This window comes from Penicillium arizonense, assembly GCF_001773325.1.
Source record: "Penicillium arizonense strain CBS 141311 chromosome Unknown PENARI_contig005, whole genome shotgun sequence".
Taxonomy (NCBI): Eukaryota; Fungi; Ascomycota; class Eurotiomycetes; order Eurotiales; family Aspergillaceae; genus Penicillium; species Penicillium arizonense.
This window is the reverse complement of record NW_019173282.1, coordinates 148063-164673: the sequence shown is the minus strand read 5'-3', so window position 1 is coordinate 164673 and position 16611 is coordinate 148063. Positions and strand designations below refer to the sequence as shown.

The 16611-nt window shown below is 49.8% G+C and overlaps 6 protein-coding genes across 6 annotated transcripts; 3 read left to right on the top strand and 3 right to left on the bottom strand.

Annotated features, from left to right (window-relative positions):
- Positions 1 to 214: 214 nt before the first annotated feature.
- On the top strand, positions 215 to 1540 carry PENARI_c005G00080 (MOSC domain protein; the record flags this gene model as incomplete). The annotated part of the gene is made up of 3 exons (XM_022629522.1): positions 215 to 229; positions 287 to 1457; positions 1518 to 1540. 3 exons carry the CDS (start codon positions 215 to 217, stop codon positions 1538 to 1540), a joined length of 1209 nt encoding a protein of 402 aa, XP_022490072.1.
- Positions 1541 to 2210: 670 nt separating this feature from the next.
- On the top strand, positions 2211 to 4178 carry PENARI_c005G09557 (putative Patatin-like serine hydrolase; the record flags this gene model as incomplete). Its single annotated transcript, XM_022629958.1, has 3 exons — positions 2211 to 2277; positions 2331 to 2907; positions 2960 to 4178. 3 exons carry the CDS (start codon positions 2211 to 2213, stop codon positions 4176 to 4178), a joined length of 1863 nt encoding a protein of 620 aa, XP_022490380.1.
- A 1071-nt stretch (positions 4179 to 5249) lies between these two features.
- Positions 5250 to 7685, top strand: PENARI_c005G03801 (DUF803 domain membrane protein; the record flags this gene model as incomplete). Its single annotated transcript, XM_022629684.1, has 2 exons — positions 5250 to 6008; positions 6060 to 7685. 2 exons carry the CDS (start codon positions 5250 to 5252, stop codon positions 7683 to 7685), a joined length of 2385 nt encoding a protein of 794 aa, XP_022490354.1.
- Positions 7686 to 8210: 525 nt separating this feature from the next.
- Positions 8211 to 9224, bottom strand: PENARI_c005G01674 (uncharacterized protein; the record flags this gene model as incomplete). The annotated part of the gene is made up of 2 exons (XM_022629592.1): positions 8211 to 8352; positions 8410 to 9224. 2 exons carry the CDS (start codon positions 9222 to 9224, stop codon positions 8211 to 8213), a joined length of 957 nt encoding a protein of 318 aa, XP_022490106.1.
- A 390-nt stretch (positions 9225 to 9614) lies between these two features.
- PENARI_c005G06304 (uncharacterized protein) lies at positions 9615 to 11420 on the bottom strand (the record flags this gene model as incomplete). The annotated part of the gene is made up of 6 exons (XM_022629798.1): positions 9615 to 10241; positions 10313 to 10387; positions 10445 to 10546; positions 10610 to 10766; positions 10818 to 10928; positions 10987 to 11420. 6 exons carry the CDS (start codon positions 11418 to 11420, stop codon positions 9615 to 9617), a joined length of 1506 nt encoding a protein of 501 aa, XP_022490595.1.
- Positions 11421 to 14844: 3424 nt separating this feature from the next.
- On the bottom strand, positions 14845 to 15565 carry PENARI_c005G00720 (uncharacterized protein; the record flags this gene model as incomplete). Its single annotated transcript, XM_022629553.1, has 2 exons — positions 14845 to 15325; positions 15375 to 15565. 2 exons carry the CDS (start codon positions 15563 to 15565, stop codon positions 14845 to 14847), a joined length of 672 nt encoding a protein of 223 aa, XP_022490358.1.
- Between the last annotated feature and the right edge of the window lie 1046 nt (positions 15566 to 16611).

The following is a 16611-nucleotide window of genomic DNA, read 5'->3' as shown; positions in this document are numbered from 1 at the left end:
AAGATGTTCAAAATTACACAGATAGAATGGTAGGGCAATTATAGATGTTTCATATAGTTACTTTGTACCGGAGTCGTATAAGTTAGTTACATCGCCTTATCACTTATCAGTTTTTCGTTTGCGCCAAACTCAGTTTCATATGACATCGTTCCCCTCGGATTTGTTTGCGAAATTTCCCCTCTTCTTGTATTCCCAGGAAGCATAATTTATGACCATGAGAGTCAGCCAGGTGCGAACCCCGAACTGCGACACATATTCAATGGGACGTAACTAACGCGAACAACAGCTCTACGTCTACCCGATCAAGTCGCTGCGGCCGACTACCGTCAACGAGGGCATCCTAACTCCACGCGGCTTCCAATATGACCGTCACTTTATGCTCCTCAAGGTCTTGCCCGCCGAGGATGGCTCCGACACCACGACCCTGAAGAATATGCATGTCCCCCACTTCCCAGAGATGGCCCTTTTCCATACGGACATCGAGTACCCCCAGACCGAGAACGACAGCGGAAAAGTAATAGTCACATACCACCCACCACCATCAGAGTTTGGACCCGAACCCCGCGAGCGCAAAAGACTCGAGATCCCTCTCCAACCCAATACAAAGACCCTCAACCCTCTCACAGTCACAATGCACCAAAGCCCAACAACAGGCTACAGCATGGGCGCCGAATACAACGACTGGTTCAGCGCCTGTTTTGGATACCCTGTAATCCTCGCTTACCTCGGACCAAACTCACGAGAAGTACTGGGCACATTAGCACCAGCAAAAGCCAACAAAAACTCAGCCCTGCGCGGAATCTGGAACATCGTTACAAACAAAACCACAGACAAAAAGCGAGAATGGTTCTTACCCGTGCTGGTGGTCGCATTCGTGGCCAACATACTCATCCAAGCCTACAGCTTCATTCGACAGGGAAAGACACCCCAAACAGCAAGTAGTCTGCTGCCCGCCCTCCTAGCACCCGTTGCGCTAGTATTGTATTACATGCTACACGCACAGCCCGAAGACCGCATCACCTTCGCCGACTGTGCGCCCTACCTGGTTATCTCCGAGACATCCGTTGATAATGTCTCGGCACGATTGCCGGACGGGACGGAGATGGATCGGACTAAATTCCGGCCTAACATTGTTGTTTCGGGGGCTGAGAATGCCTTTGAAGAGGACTTTTGGAGTGTGCTTACTTTAGGCTCTGAAAAGACGCGATTGTTGTTGACGGGTAATTGTGTGCGCTGTCAGAGTCTTAATGTTGATTATACTACGGGCAAGATGGGGACTGATGAATCTGGGACTGTACTTAAGAAATTGATGAAGGATCGTAGGGTGGATAAAGGGGCGAAGTTTAGTCCTGTCTTTGGGCGCTATTCATTTTTGGAGACCCGGGGGAGTGGGACGAATCTTAAAGTTGGTGATGAGGTTGTTGTCGCGGAGCGTGGCAAGAAGAGGACTGTCCTCGGTGAGTCTTTCATGCTTTTCTCGTTTGGGATACATTGAGGGATTGCTAATTGGTTTTCAGATTGGCCCGGCTTGACGAATTGAGTTCATCTCGGGCACACTCTCTGACGTTTGGTTCGAGTTTCCATACTTTCACTTTTGCATTGTGACGTCATGTTGGGTTTGATGAATTCCCACGAAGTAGCAGTATGAACTGGGTAAAACATTTAGCCAGTCCCTGGATGTTCAAATGAAATATTGTTCTACAAAATAGAAGCCTTGAGAAACACAATATCAAGATCTTATTGGCGAACGCCACAGTTACATCATCGCTGCACCGCCACAACTGAGCCCCGAGTCACCTGACCTGCATGATCCATGGAAAGAAGATTCCAAGAATAACTTTGGAATCTTGGACCTGTTTACACTACCTACATACTGCCTGCCTACTGCATACTGTCCTCTCCATACACTCAAGATTTACTGTTGGTGCAGAACCAGCCTTACCGAACTACCGCAGGGACCGTGGCTCAAGCCTCTCCAATCATCCAGCCGCCGCTGCCTATTTGAGCCCACACACCACACTGTCACGCCCGACGTATCTGAACTGCTGTTTCACCAGTGTGACACTTCCGCCTCTTTCCACGCTCCGACCGGATCGGTCAGGCGCCAAACATTTATTCCCCCGGTGCATAAGGCACCGCTAAGCCCCGCCGCGGGTAAGCTGCCGCAGAAAAAAAAGGCGATCGCAATCGTTCCAACTGCTACAATCGCCATGGATCCAGCTCATTTGCGCCGCAAAGATACCACAAAGGGTCCTCCACTGAGGATCCTCTCACTCGGTCAGCATTCTCTCGCTTCCCCGCCAATAACAAAACTCAGCTGACTTGACCAGATGGCGGTGGTGTACGTGGCTACTCCATGCTTATTCTTCTTCAGGAACTCATGTACCGCACCTATGTCGAATGCGAAGGCAAGCCTCCCCGTCGCGACCAAATTCCCAAGCCATGCGATCACTTCGACTTGATCGCGGGTACCGGCACCGGCGGTCTCATCGCCTTGATGCTCGGTCGTCTCCGCCTTGACCTCGAGACTTGCAAAGAAGTCTACGTGCGCATGACGCGCAAAGTATTCGAGACCGATAAAACCATCGCTGGTATTCCGTACCGCTCGACGCTGTTCAAGGCTTCCAAGCTCGAGGAGGCAATTCGGGAATGTGTGCGGGAACATACAGTCTTCGAGGCGGAGGGCAATGACACGCCGAATGCCAACGCGCGTAATTCCATTGTCAGTCTGCCGTATAGTCCGAACTCTGTTCCTCAGCGGTCTATCAGCCGGGGTAGTTTCAGCACTTCTGCTGCTTCTCATCCGATGTCTCCGACTAGCCAACGAGGCTCTGCTTTCATCAATGGTCTGCGCTGGGGTAACCCCGATGCGCTACTCTACGACAGTCGAGAATATCGTACCAAAACGTGAGTTTTATCATGCGATGCCTTCTAATTGTCATTACTAACATGCAATTAGTGCTGTCACTGCTCTATACAAGGGCACGCCGCGCAAAGGAACGGCCGTGCTTCTGCGCTCCTACGATTCCCGCAGGGAACCCCCACCTGAATTTGACTGCACAATATGGCAAGCAGGCCGTGCCACTTCCGCGACGGGACTTGCTTTCAAGCCAATCCAGATCGGTCAACATGTCTTTATTGATGAAGGCCCGGGCACATATAACCCTGCGCCGCAGATTCTTGATGAGGCGGTGGTGAACGAGTGGCCAGGTCGGGAAGTCGGCGTCTTTATCAGTGTGGGCACAGGAAAGCGGCCAGCTGGCACCAACAACCGACAGCATGAATGGTGGGAGGATTTCTTCGGCGATGCGCTTGGTACTTTCGCTGAGGCACGCCGTCGACTTATCACCAAGATTGAAGGCTGCGAGGACATTCACAATGAAATGCTACGAGATCGACTCGCCCAACGTAATGTCGCCAAGGACAATTACTTCCGACTGAACGTGGAAGTCGGCGTTGGCGAGTTTGGTATGAATGAATGGAACCGGTTGGCTGATATCAGCACCAACACACGGCAATATTTGGCCAAGCCTGAAGTCAAGAAGATGATTCTGGATGCTGGTGTCCGGTTTGCTAAGATCGATCGCATGAACCGCCGTCTGGCAAACCATGCTGCGGCTGGCGGTGACCGTGACGACCTGTCCTTTGATCTTGAATCCGAAGAGCTTTCGCTCTCTCCTCCCGTTCAATCATACGTTCCACCTCCCCAGCACTTCGCCGTCGAGTTGCCCGCAGAACTACCCGCAGAACCTATTGATTTCGCCCATCAACCTACGCACGCACCGCCCCCAATCCCAACTAGCGTGACGGTCTCCCCGCCGGACGACTCGTTACCTGCTCATCCTACGCCACAAGATAATATACCTACTTCCCCAAGGCAATCCAGTGATGGTGTCAATTATCGTCGAAGCCATGACCAGAGTCGCCCGAACTCGCAACAACAACAGGGCTCTCCCCACCGCAGTGATGAATACTTTGCAACATTCAACGGGCCTCCACCAGTCCCTCCCAAAACACCCATTCCATACCCATCTCAGGATGAGGGCGGTGTCGCTATGCCCGCACCTCTGTTCTCTCAAGCTCCCTCAACCGGTAACAAGGTCCGACCTCCTTACCCGGTTGATGAGCCTCCTCCAGTGGTCAACAGACAACGCAAACCCAGCTACCATGTGCGATAATCTCTTTCGCATATGTTCTTATCTTGGGTCCTTGTTTCAACTTTTATACTTGCATTTTTATGTTTCTTGTTTCTTTCCTGCTGAATACCCCTCGTTCGAGACGGTGATTAGGGCTGGGATGGAGGTGTCACGGCGCATGGAGGCAATCATGTCCCTGGTTTCATTCTTACCTTACGTTTTTCCTTTGTTAGTTGAACCTTGCGAGAGAGATGGCCAATACCTGCTTTCGGGCGTAATGAATGACGACATTTATGACAGACTTCAATGTGGCATGGATATCTGTATAGTAACGTTAGTAGTCTACAGTTCGAATAAAACAGAGGGGTTCAAGTGAAACCCTTAATCCATGATAGGTTAGAACATGCATACAAGTTCATGTCGGTAGATTATAACAATATTTACATAGATTAAGCCAAGACCAATGACTGGGTCTAGAATCGCCACTCTATTTAGAGATAAGTTAGAGTGACAATAAAGATACATCGAAGGTACCTGCCGATCGCAGTGTCTCTGCCCCACCAGCAAGTACCCACCCGTACCTCCTTTCCCCACAGGGACTAACCCAGCCTCTCTGTTTCTGCAACTTTTACAATGTCCTTCCCCTTTTCCCAGGGTCGCATTTTGCTTGTATTTCTCAAGTCATTTTCTATTCTCTTCAAGCATCCCTTCTCTCCTACACCCTCGAAACCCTTGATTTTTGCGTTGCATCAAAGCGCCACCGAGAGTCTTAGCGCCAACGGCTGACGTGCCCCCTTGCGGAAATCCCACATTTCTTTTCCTCGTGGCCACCCTTTCCAGAAGCATTCCTAGATCGACGCTATTCCAGATCACTCCTCCTACCCTTGTCCGCTGTTGCGACATCTCGACTTTCGATCCGAACCAGTCCCACCGATAGTCGCCCAAGGCGATACGCTCAAGCGATACAGCGTGGCAGCTTCGATAAGTGTTTCAGATAGTCGCTGAGTCTCGTCTTCGGACGACTCTCTACCCCGACAGATACGGGGCCCTTTTTTCTTCGCCTCTTACTGCTGGCCAGTGTGGCTATTTCGCAACACCTCACATCTCGCAACCATGGATCCCAATTCCGCTCTATCGCAAGCTTCGACGCTGCTCGCTCGCGCTGAGAGCTCGGGTCGACCGCCGGTATACAAAGCCGTTGGTATTTCGCTAGCTGTTGCGTCCGGTGTGTTTATCGGTATATCATTCGTGATCAAGAAGATCGGGTTGCTCAAGGCGAATGTGAAATACAACGAAGAGGCAGGAGAGGGATATGGATATTTGAAGAACTTCTGGTGGTGGACTGGCATGACGTTGATGATCATCGGAGAGATATGCAACTTTGTTGCGTATGCTTTCGTCGATGCGATTCTCGTTACGCCGCTTGGTGCGCTGTCCGTTGTGATTACGACGATTCTGTCGGCTATTTTCCTCAAAGAACGGTTGAGTTTCGTTGGGAAGGTTGGCTGTTTCTGTTGTATTATTGGGTCTGTGACTATTGCTATGAATGCGCCTGAGCAGTCATCTGTCGCTGATATTCAGGGTATGCAGCATTTCGTTATACAGCCTGGGTTTTTGACTTATGCTGGGCTGATTATCGTTGGGGCTGTTTTTACGGCTCTTTGGGCTGGTCCGCGATATGGCAAGCAGAGTATGTTTGTTTATATCAGTATTTGCAGCATGGTTGGTGGTTTGAGTGTCGTTGCTACCCAGGGGTTGGGCTCTGCTATTCTTGCTCAGATCAATGGTGAGGAGCAGTTTAAGCATTGGTTTCTCTATGTCTTGTTTGTGTTCGTTATTGGAACACTACTGACTGAGATCATTTATCTGAACGTATGTTTCGATCATTCTGATACGTTTGAGTTGCGCTGACCCTTTTTATAGAAAGCTCTTAACCTTTTCAACGCCGCCTTGGTCACCCCGACTTACTACGTGATGTTCACAAGTGCCACGATTATTACCTCTGCTATCCTGTTCCAGGGTTTCAAGGGTACGGGCGTTCAGATTGCAACTGTAATTATTGGATTCTTGCAGATTTGTGCAGGCGTGGTTCTACTGCAGCTATCCAAGTCTGCCAAAGATGTTCCCGATGCTGCCGTATTCAAGGGCGATCTCGACCAGATCCGGGAGGTTGCTACCGTGGAAGAGCCCGAATCCGAGCCCAAGGCTGACTCTATTCGCGGTGCGGCCTCCATCATCCGCCGTATCTCTACAGCCCGTCGAACCATGGAATCAGATGAAGCCCGTCGCTTTTTCCACGACAAGCACGAGGATTATCTGAAGCCACCCGGTGAAGATGAGATTGTTGAATGGGATGGTCTGCGCCGGCGCAAGACTGTCATTGGAGAAGGTCCTACCATGTCGCGACCACGCACTCCGCGAACACCCTCGGTCAAGCAGCAACATCCACCGTGGGGCATGTCACACTTCCCTACTGAAGAGGAGGAAGATGAGCACAGACCCACCACAAAGCAAAGTGGTCATTCTTTCCTGGATGGTATCCGATCTCGGGCTACCAGCGTGCTTCATCATGGGCAGTGGAGGCCTGTACTCACCCAGGAAGAGAAGAATCTTGATGCCAACACACAATCTGTCCGTATGACAGATATGCCTCACCAAGGTGTTAATGCCGATACAGAGTATCACGGAGCTGGAGGCTTGGATGCTCCGTTCCATCCAAACCGTCCCCGTAGCGACACCCCACGATCGATCTCATGGGCTGACGAAAAGCCCGACACCCTTGCCCCGGAGCCTCTCGCTAACACTGCCCGCCGCCAATTCTCCTTCAACAACATGATGAACCGTGTGAAGGCCGGCAGTGAATCTCAAGTCACTTCACCCCGTGGCATCTTGCGCCGGACTCACCTTGGAGGCGATCTTCGCAAGTCTGCCACAGAAGAAGAATCCCTCGGCCTAGTCCATGGCGACTCGCGAACCTCTCAACCCGAAGAAGAACCCCTGAACGAAAAGCTCGAGCGCTGGTCAAGCGGTGAATCCGACCTCGGCGAACCCCAGCCACTATACACAGGCCGCCCCCACGGAAACTCAGTATCAAGCATGTCAACCGCAGCATTCCCCGCCTATGAAGACAACCACCATGTTTACGACACCAACTCAAACCCTTACTATCTCCCCAACAACCGCCAAACAACATCTTCCCCCGAACCTATTTCTCACGACAATCCTACCTGGCAACAACATCCCCCATCCTCGGCAGGAAGCAGGACTCGCACACGAACCAATTCCTCTTCCCAAGCCTACGCTGGCGCCCCGCCTCCTGCTCAATCCTCCTTCTCTACACACCGCTATCCAAACCCTCTTCCCCCGCTCCCTGATATCACACCCATCAACACAAACGATCTCATGCCAACTACCGCCGATGCCTCCGGGATGAGATCCGTCTCGTCTGAATCTGTGGGCTTGACATCCGTCTCTGGCGATGCGGAAAGTAACGTCGACGACCATCTCCCGACTCGTCAGCAGAGTGGTTGGCGGAGACATATGTCGTGAGTCATAGCGATGGAAGAAGGGGAGCTGACGCCTTGAAATAAGGCTCTTTGGCACGGGCGAATCGCCATTCATGATCTATGATCTATGATGTCTTTACATATATCTCGTTTTTGATGTATTGCATAGCTGCGGCGTTGATTCATTTGGTTCTTCCTTTTACGTCTGTTAGTTCTTGGCACTGTGATTCTATGTTTTGGGTCTGGCCCGGTTTTGAGTAACGGGTGTGTATTATTGTGCTTGTCTATGAGTGTATATAACTATACGGATGTCATGATAATGGTGATACATGATCAACTAAAGAATACGAATGATCCTCAGACAACTACGGTTTTCATAGTAAACCGTAGCAAGGTACTTCGGTAGATTGGGTTCGATATGCAATATTGATTGACTGAGACGAAAAGAACATAATGATCATTGGGTATCACAAGCACAGGCCGAAACTTCAGCATGTCAATCCAAACCGCCGCTGATGCCGTGTTGTGACACACGTATGCAATAAAAGAAACAACTCGCTAGATCAATTCACTTCTTCGCCCCGGACTGACCAGACTGAGCCTGAGCCCCAAACATGCCAGCAACACTCCGCTGCCCCTTCGCCGCAACATGCATACCAGGAAACCGAGACTCAGCAAGTCGACGACCTGCTTTGATACTCTCAAGGGCCCTATACAAGCATGTTAGAAAAGTGATTCCAATTACATAGAATAGAATCAGCGCATACCAGTCAACATTAACGACCTTCACACCTTTCCACCCACCGCGCGCAATCTCTTGTTGGAGTTTGCTTGCAGAAAGACCACCTCCAGCACCAGAGCCTACGGCGCTGGGCCGGCCCACCAGAACGTGAGTAACCGTCTTTCGAGCCATGTAGATGGCATAATTGGCGCCGTGGGCAGTGAGCAGCTGCTTTAACTTGTGGTCGGAGATGTGGGGAAGTGTCGATCCGTTGATGTAGATCCTGACTCCGGCGAAGATGTTCGATTTGGCTTTTAAAGTGAGATTGGACTCACCAGTACAAGAGCCAGACTCTGAGTCTGGCTTGAGGCTGTCCACCTTCTGCCTTTGGTCTTGAGTCTGGTTCTCTTTCTCGATGTACCGTACCGTTTTATCCATCTTGACCTCCCGGGGCTCGTCAGCAGCCTTTCTCTTACCAATGCCCATAAAACTGCGGATATCGCGAAGGCCAGCTTGGTTTTTCTTCGCTACATCCTCCGTCACCCAAGCCCACTCTCCACTAGTTCTCGGTGGAGATTCTGTGTGTGTCTGGCCATTGAATGCACCCGGCACGAGTGTCGGCTCTGTGGACGTTGCATCCCTTGGGAGCTGCGTTTGTCCCCGTCCCGGTATGCAATCTCCATGTTTATATTGTTGGGATAGCTTTGTGGAGCGCGTATTCCTCCAATCAACACCATGGGTTGTGCAGCCCGCGTCTGCGATCTGGTGGCCCGTCGAAGCCGATTGCCAGGGATCAAAGATAAGGTAGTTGCTGGGTTCAACGGCTGGCTTCCCAGGCCGTTTTGCTGGGTCGTTTGGCATGATGTATTGAGGGCTGTCGGGGATGGCATGGGGCTGGAGTTGCCCCTGGTTTAAAATTGAAATATTGCGATGACGTTCAGCCGATGGAACCGTGGTTGAGGCGTATTTTGGTTTTGCCGTTTTGGGTTAGGGTAGTGCTGATCACGTGGCTTGAGGTATGTACGAGGTTGAGTGTTTACTGCTAGAGAATGGCATACTAGGTTCAATTGTACTTGGTCTGAGTCTGTTTATTCAATATATATCCGAGATTTATCATTTGGCAGGGCATCGTGGCCATGGTCACAAACATCAGTGAAGCAGCGCAACAACCAAAAAAAAGAAGAAAGAATGAGAAGCAGAACAAAGAAAGAGAATGATACATATACAAATGTATATATAACACAGGATCTCTCACGGGACACCCGGTGCTGCCCGTGGCATATTCGGTGGCTCTTCGGGCCACGTAGGCCCTGGCGGCATCGGCACCGCCGCTGTGAGCGGAGGGATATGAGTCCGCCACAGTGGTTGTAATGGCGGCACCCAGTTCGGCATGGGTGGTATATTAGCCATACAAGTTCCCCTGTTTGGAAGATGTAGCGCACCGGGACTGGTAGCAAATCTCAGTGCCTGAGAGACCTCTGGTGCAGTGCCTACGTACACGCAATGCCGAAGCCAATTGTCGTCGAGCCTGGGCGATCCGCCAGTGCCGGGGACTGGAGGTAAGCCCATCATAATACCCACTGATCTCCTGATCCATGGTGTCATTCTCTTTCGGTGGTCGTCCAATAAGCAAACCTCGATCTCAATCATCTCGAAGCTAATTGCATTACCGCCGTAAGCCGCGGCCTGAATGACACCAAGCACTCGAGGACCATGGTATAGATGTATTCCGGGAATATAGCCCTGTGGAGCAATCTGTGGTCCCATAAGCGATCGAATATCGCCTTCATACATGGTCATCAGCGAGGAACCGGTGTCCCACATGAACTCTAGCTCATGCCACCAGGCGAAATTTGGAAAGCGGCAGGCAACCTTGTACTATCAAAATGTAAGCATTGGCATAAAGGGTCGCATTGCGATAAAAGGGCAGGCAAAACCGGCCAACTTACATAATAAAGCTGTCCAGGGCCTCGAGGTGTGAATGAAATAATTGCATTGACCTCCTTAGTACCAGCAGCTTCAACCTAGTAAAAAAAAACACTGAGCTTCAAATTTTCTGGCCTTGATTAGGGAAAACCTACGTCCGAGCCTTCTACCCAGAAGCCCTTGTGGCCTTCGTATTTGTCATTTACCGCCTCAAACTCATCCCAATCAAATGGCCTTGGCTCGCATAGTTTCTTCCCCTGAGACCAATAAGTAATCAGTCCCTCGTGCCATTCCAATTCATGACTCCTATAGGCTTTCACCAAGGCCTTCACATTAGGAATCTGATCGGTCTTGGTCTTGGTCTTGTCCTCCTTGTTCTCAAGATCCTCTTGTATTTCCATGAGAGTGGCCAGTCTTTTGATAACAGCCATACTGTATAGCTCATTGCTATCTCCCACCACTGATTTGATCAGTGCGCTATGTCCTTTTTTAGTGGCTATAATGAAAGATAAGAGTATGGAGACTCACGCTTCACGAGCCTTAGCTTCCTCGAACCCTTTGAGCTTGGCTTCATAGGCATGGGTCATGAGTCCTTCCTCAATTCTCTCCTTGCATCTTTTGATTTGAGCATCCCAGTCTCTATATTAACCCGGTTAGTTCATGTCGGAATATGAGCTCGGCATCGATCAAAACTTACTCATCGTCGAGGTCGGGCTCGTTGGAGTTCCAATCATCTGGAAGAAGCGTAATATCAGCCATAGGCTTTGGCCCATCGTATTCGAAATGTTGCCGCGGGCCTTTATGCTTTTTTTGTGCTTCGGCTGCCCGTTTGAACTCCTTTACATAGGATTTGTGAAGATCTAAATCCTTGACTCTGAGAGCTCTGCGGAAAGTGGGATCATTCGGGCTGCCGCCAATACCATAGTTGGGTTCTCTTTCCTCGGTTGCTTTCGTCCTCTTGGGAGGTGGCATATCCCTAGAGGGTGTGGTCGCTCCTCTTTTTCCTGGGTATTGCCTTTCTGATGCCGAGGCTGAGATATCCATGGGATCACCTGTATTATCTGTACCTTGAGTCGATACGCTTCCACGAGTGTTGTGCTGCCTTGCGAGTACATTGCGGTGTGGTGGCATTGTGAAGCCAATTCTAAATGAAGCCTAAGCTTCAATTCAAGAAGAGTGTTTATACTTGAGCGAGGAACGAGACGAATGTTAGCATGATGAGAGATCACAGAGATACTTGTAGGAAAAGCTAGAGAGCTCTCAAGAAACATGAGAACTTGCTATAAGCACTAGTATGAAACGACAAGAATATGATCAAGTGGACTGTGGAGCTGTTGGGATTTCTTTGAGAAAGCATATGCAACAAAGAAGGTTGATCCAAGTTCAAGGTATGTGGCCCTTGAAAGACTGGTTGCGGTCTTTTCCTTTCAGGTTGAAGCTCAAGTATATTTTCTTTCAGTCGAATCCAAATGTGCGAAGCTCCATTCAGAGACTCTACTGTCTTGAAAGCCAGAACTGTGCACTGGATCTTGGTATGGGGAACGGAATTGACGAACAAAGAAATAAAAAATACTGTTGAATAGGGATCATCCATCGAGGCATGATTTGATAAATCTTTTGTCTTTTACTGGAAGTTTTTGTTTACTTGGATTTCTTTCACGACTGTCCCTGCGTATCTCCACATCAGCACTGAATGTCCAATAATCCCACAATCATGAAACTTGGGAGCGAGCTTATACGTTTAGATAACCTCAAGGCCCAAGTTGAAGCTATTAGATTATCCATATGTTAGAGGTATTTTAGAATATCTGACTTGGTCCTTTGGGGCGTGGCAGGTTCTCCACCGAGTACATTGCTATATGGCTATTCGAAGACCTAATTAGAGGCTTTAGTCGTCTTTCGGCGCATATTTGATATGAGGCTTCATCGCGTGAGGCCTGGCAACCGTAATTTGACTGGCTGAACAATATGCCGGAAACATCTCTTTCATGTCAATTTTACACCACGAACGATGTTGGTCCTCAGCCCTCCCACGGCCCCAAACATTAGGCGAGATTGCCCGCCTCTGAAAAACAGTATTAATACAGTGACTTACTCTAATTATAATACGTTGCTCTGTCTTGTAATTGAATTGGCGATCCAAGAACTAGAATTTTCCATAGGACTGCAAACAACTCAAGCCCCAGATCTGGGAGGGCCTCGAGAATCTGGTAAGGTCACTCTCTTCTGCCACTTCCTATGTCCAAGTGAAAATCTGGGGGATTACTCCGTGCCGGACATTGCAAATAGTGACTATATTATATTGCTTACTATACCTGTAGACTACTCGTGAACCTGCTTATCATAAGACTCAGCCTATCAGCTAGAGCTCTCTTTACTTTACGCTCTGTGATAGCTATCGGTAGAAGCTAACCCGCAATGATGATACTAGACTCCTCACTTGCATTATCTGTCTTGCGAGGAGTTACCTACAACCCTTCAACGAAGTAATTTAGGTAATTTAGTCTAGATGTTATAGTGGCGATCGTTATCCATGTTTATTGGGAGTAATGCTGTACTTCAATAGTTCTCTGATACCTACCCAAAGATCATGTCAAATTCATGGCTCTTTGGGCGAGCCATATGTGGAATGTCTGCCCAAGGACTCGCTAGTTTTCCCTAGTTTTACCCCCTGCCACCTCCCCCTCATTGCCCGACGCCTCATCAACCATCAGCTGCTCACCATCTCTCTTCCAGTCCTCATACGTCCGATACAAGGACTCCTGGGCCGCCGGATGATTACGATAGTATGTCTCATGATTGATCTCACAGACACCGTCCTCCTTCCCCTTATGGTCAACGCAGAAAGCCCGATTACATAGAAGACATAGCTGGGTTGGGAGGTTGTCTTTAAGGTGTGGCTTCCTCAATCGCATTCTGTTATGGACGTGGCAGGGTCCAACATCAGAAACTTGGTTCTAGGGAGTTTGTTAGCCTACTGAATCAAATACAAGTTGGTGCGAGTTGCAGAAACGGACCATTGTGTAATGTTCGATGGGATTGTGTTAATGGATTTTGAAGGTAGGGTCTTAGAGGAGCGAGCAATGGAAGATAGAAAAATAAGGGTAAAAAGGGGGGTTTGCTTGATATTTAGTTGAGGGGAGAGGACAGTAATAGATGTTTGGGTAGACTCAAATCGGGTACTGCTGCGCTGCATAAGCTCGTACTCGACGCGGGCTGCAGATCTTGGCATTGTACTAGGTCGTAAGGAACCCATTCTTCCTGACGGAAATAAAAATGACTCATTTGTTACTGCCAAGTGATTCCTGAAACGAAGGAAGTGCGAGAAAGGGTTCTAGCATAACTGGAGTGATGTCCCTTGATCGGCGACCTTTACTAGGCGGTGCTTTGACGCTGTCAAACATCCGTATATTGGAAGAGATCCTTAGCACTGTGCTCCTATTGCACCTAGCAGCCTTTATCATCTGCGATACGAATAGCTCCCCACTGTGGATCATGTCATAAATAAGCTCATGCTTAGAAGAGATTAAGTTTGGCGACAATACGCCGTCCATGGGGAAGTTAGTTTGAAGGTGGGGGGGTTATGGAGGTGTCAGATGTATAGAAGTTACAAGGAGTTGCGTGGTTAAAAATATATTGTAAGTAAAGAGATACACTACACATATCACCGGGGTATTTCGGATAAAATCTTTAATGGGGATCAGCATGTCTTGGCATTAGGGTTGGAGTATCAATCGAAGAGTGTAGGTCGCACCAGTTTTTCGACTTACTGTATTCCCTTGAGTTACTCACACCACCTGCGCCATAGGCATACCAGAATAGACAACTTCAGTCTAGCACAGTCCTCACCATTGACCTGAATATCTGAATAGACGCATGCCTGCCACTCCTACTCCCTCGGACCCAGCTCAAAACTGAACTCCTTCAAAACCGGCGAAAGCTTCCACCTTGCAAAGAGCTGCCCATTCTCCAGCAAGATCCGCCGTAGTACCTCCCCCCTCTCCACCTCTATAGCAGGCCACACACCCTCCCATATCCTCACATATGGCTCCACGACCCCCAAGACCTCCCTCAGCCACCTCCCTGCCCTGCCCTCCTGAATCCTCCCTGTCCCTACCATCCCCCTCTCCAGTTCCTCCAGAAAAACATCCCTCTCCCGCCCCCCCTCAACCGCAGCCCGCATCACCCCAAGCAACATATGTGACCGCACTGCAAAGTCCAACTCACCCACCTCCGCCTTCACCCCCACCGTCTCCTCCACTGCAACAGCAGCCAAAAACTCCACCTCCTCCTCACTCCCAACCTCTCCCTCCCACCCCCTCCACCATGCTTGCGACCCCACCCCACCATCCGGCCACCCACACCACATCACCTCACTTTCCCACACGCCATCCACATCCGGCTCAGCAACCTCCCTCCTCGCCGCACTCACCTCCCACAGCTGCGCCGAGTACTTTGCTTCCCACGCGTACATATCATACGCTCCCTGCGCGACCAGTATCCCGAAGATGTTCGGCTCCCACGCTTCCCGGGAAACTGCCTTGGCTGAGCCAGATCAGCTAGGGGAACCGAGCCCCATGTACTCAAGCCAGAAGCGCGCTTGCGTCTCCGAGTAGGGCGGCACGCTGCTGCGGGCCATGCGTAGGCGCGTGATGGTCGTCTCGAGCGTGCTGAGGGCTAATCCAGTGAGAGTCGCGAGCAGGAGTGAGGGCTGCCTGCGGCGCGTGCGCGCGACGTTGTGGGCCCAGCGGGGGAGTTTCGTGGCGTGTGCGGGGGGTCGCAGGCGCGGCAGCCCCAGCGGGGAGTCAGAGTCAGGTAGGTCTTGGAGGTCAGGCAGGCGGTGGAAGCGCGCTGTGGTGCGCTGGGTAAGGAAGGCAGTAGAGTAATAAGAGCGCCATGCGGAGGAGTGGAGGAGTGCGTGGTGTGTGGTGTAGAAGGACTGGAAATCATCAGGGGAGAGGAAGTCACCCTCAAGTTGGTCGGTGGAGCGGTAGATGGCCGCTGCGAGCTGGGCGAGGTAGAATATATCCAGGGTGCTGTGATTTTCAGTCTTTGTACTCGTAGTACAGTGCTATTGGAACTTACCGATTAAACCTCAACTCGCCCTCGCCGAACGACCATCCACGCGCGTGCAGCTTCTCGACAACATCAAAGACGCCGCTGCCGAGCCACAGCCCCTCGTCCATATAGATGAATGCTATCCGCAGCACTTTCTCGTGGCAGTCCACCGGCACCACGCCGCCTTCGACGTCAGCGAGGAATTCTTCAGCGCTCATGGCGAACCCTCTGATAAGTAAATGATGATGATCGCGGAATATCAATATGAATATGAGATCCTCACTCGGTATGCCAGGGGTCAGGATGTAAGTAATCCGCCAAAGTCCACTATCATGCCTCTAGCACTCTCCTTTCTTGCACCGACCTTATTTATACACCATTCACGAAAAGAATCAAATCTTTGATCATAGTCTTCTTCAAAATGGCTCTGGTTACGCCTAGTGAAGCTCTTGAGCTCGGCGAAAATCTCTTCAATTAGGTTGAGGTCCGGCGAATAAGGAGGTAAATAAACCAATTAGACTCAAGCATTAGCACACATCTGCGCAATACGTCTAGCGTGGTAGAATAATACATTATCCATAACCAAGACGGATTTTGGCTAAGGACATCTTCCGCAGTATCGAAGAAGCTAGTCGATAAAGTCCTCGAACATAAGTTATAGAGGTGTATTAGAGTTTCGGGTACCTTACAATGATATACGTAATACAGTCGTCCTAGTATTAAAAGAATGTATTTTTAGAAAATGATTACTTACCAGGGCTGCCTACATACAGAATAGCGTGGTTTCGGATACGAACCGAGAAACAACGCGTGTGTGTCTAGAGGGGAATCTGATTTCAACTCCTACTGTAACAATCTCAGTGGTGTAACAAAAGTATTTGACCTCCGGTACTTCGGGCCCCTGGACCCACTTTTTAATACTGCCTGGCAGAAACCTCAGGAATTCAATTCAATTTAATAGCTAGTATGCCAGCCATCATACTTAATAACATCAGCCACCCTATGTGGCATAGTCTCGGAGAGATGCTGAAATATCTCAATATCTAGCGTTTCCCATGCTTCTTGCGCAGCATTTACTAGTAATTCTAGCGTAGCTTCGTTATTTGGTAGGTGCATAAGCTCAGGGTGACGCTTCAATATTTCAGCTTTCAGCAGCGCCCATAGGTTCTCAATAGGATTTAAATCAGGTGAATAAGGTGGCCATTCCATGATTTCACATTCAATCTCATTAAGAGCGTCCCGTACGATATATGCAGTATGTACA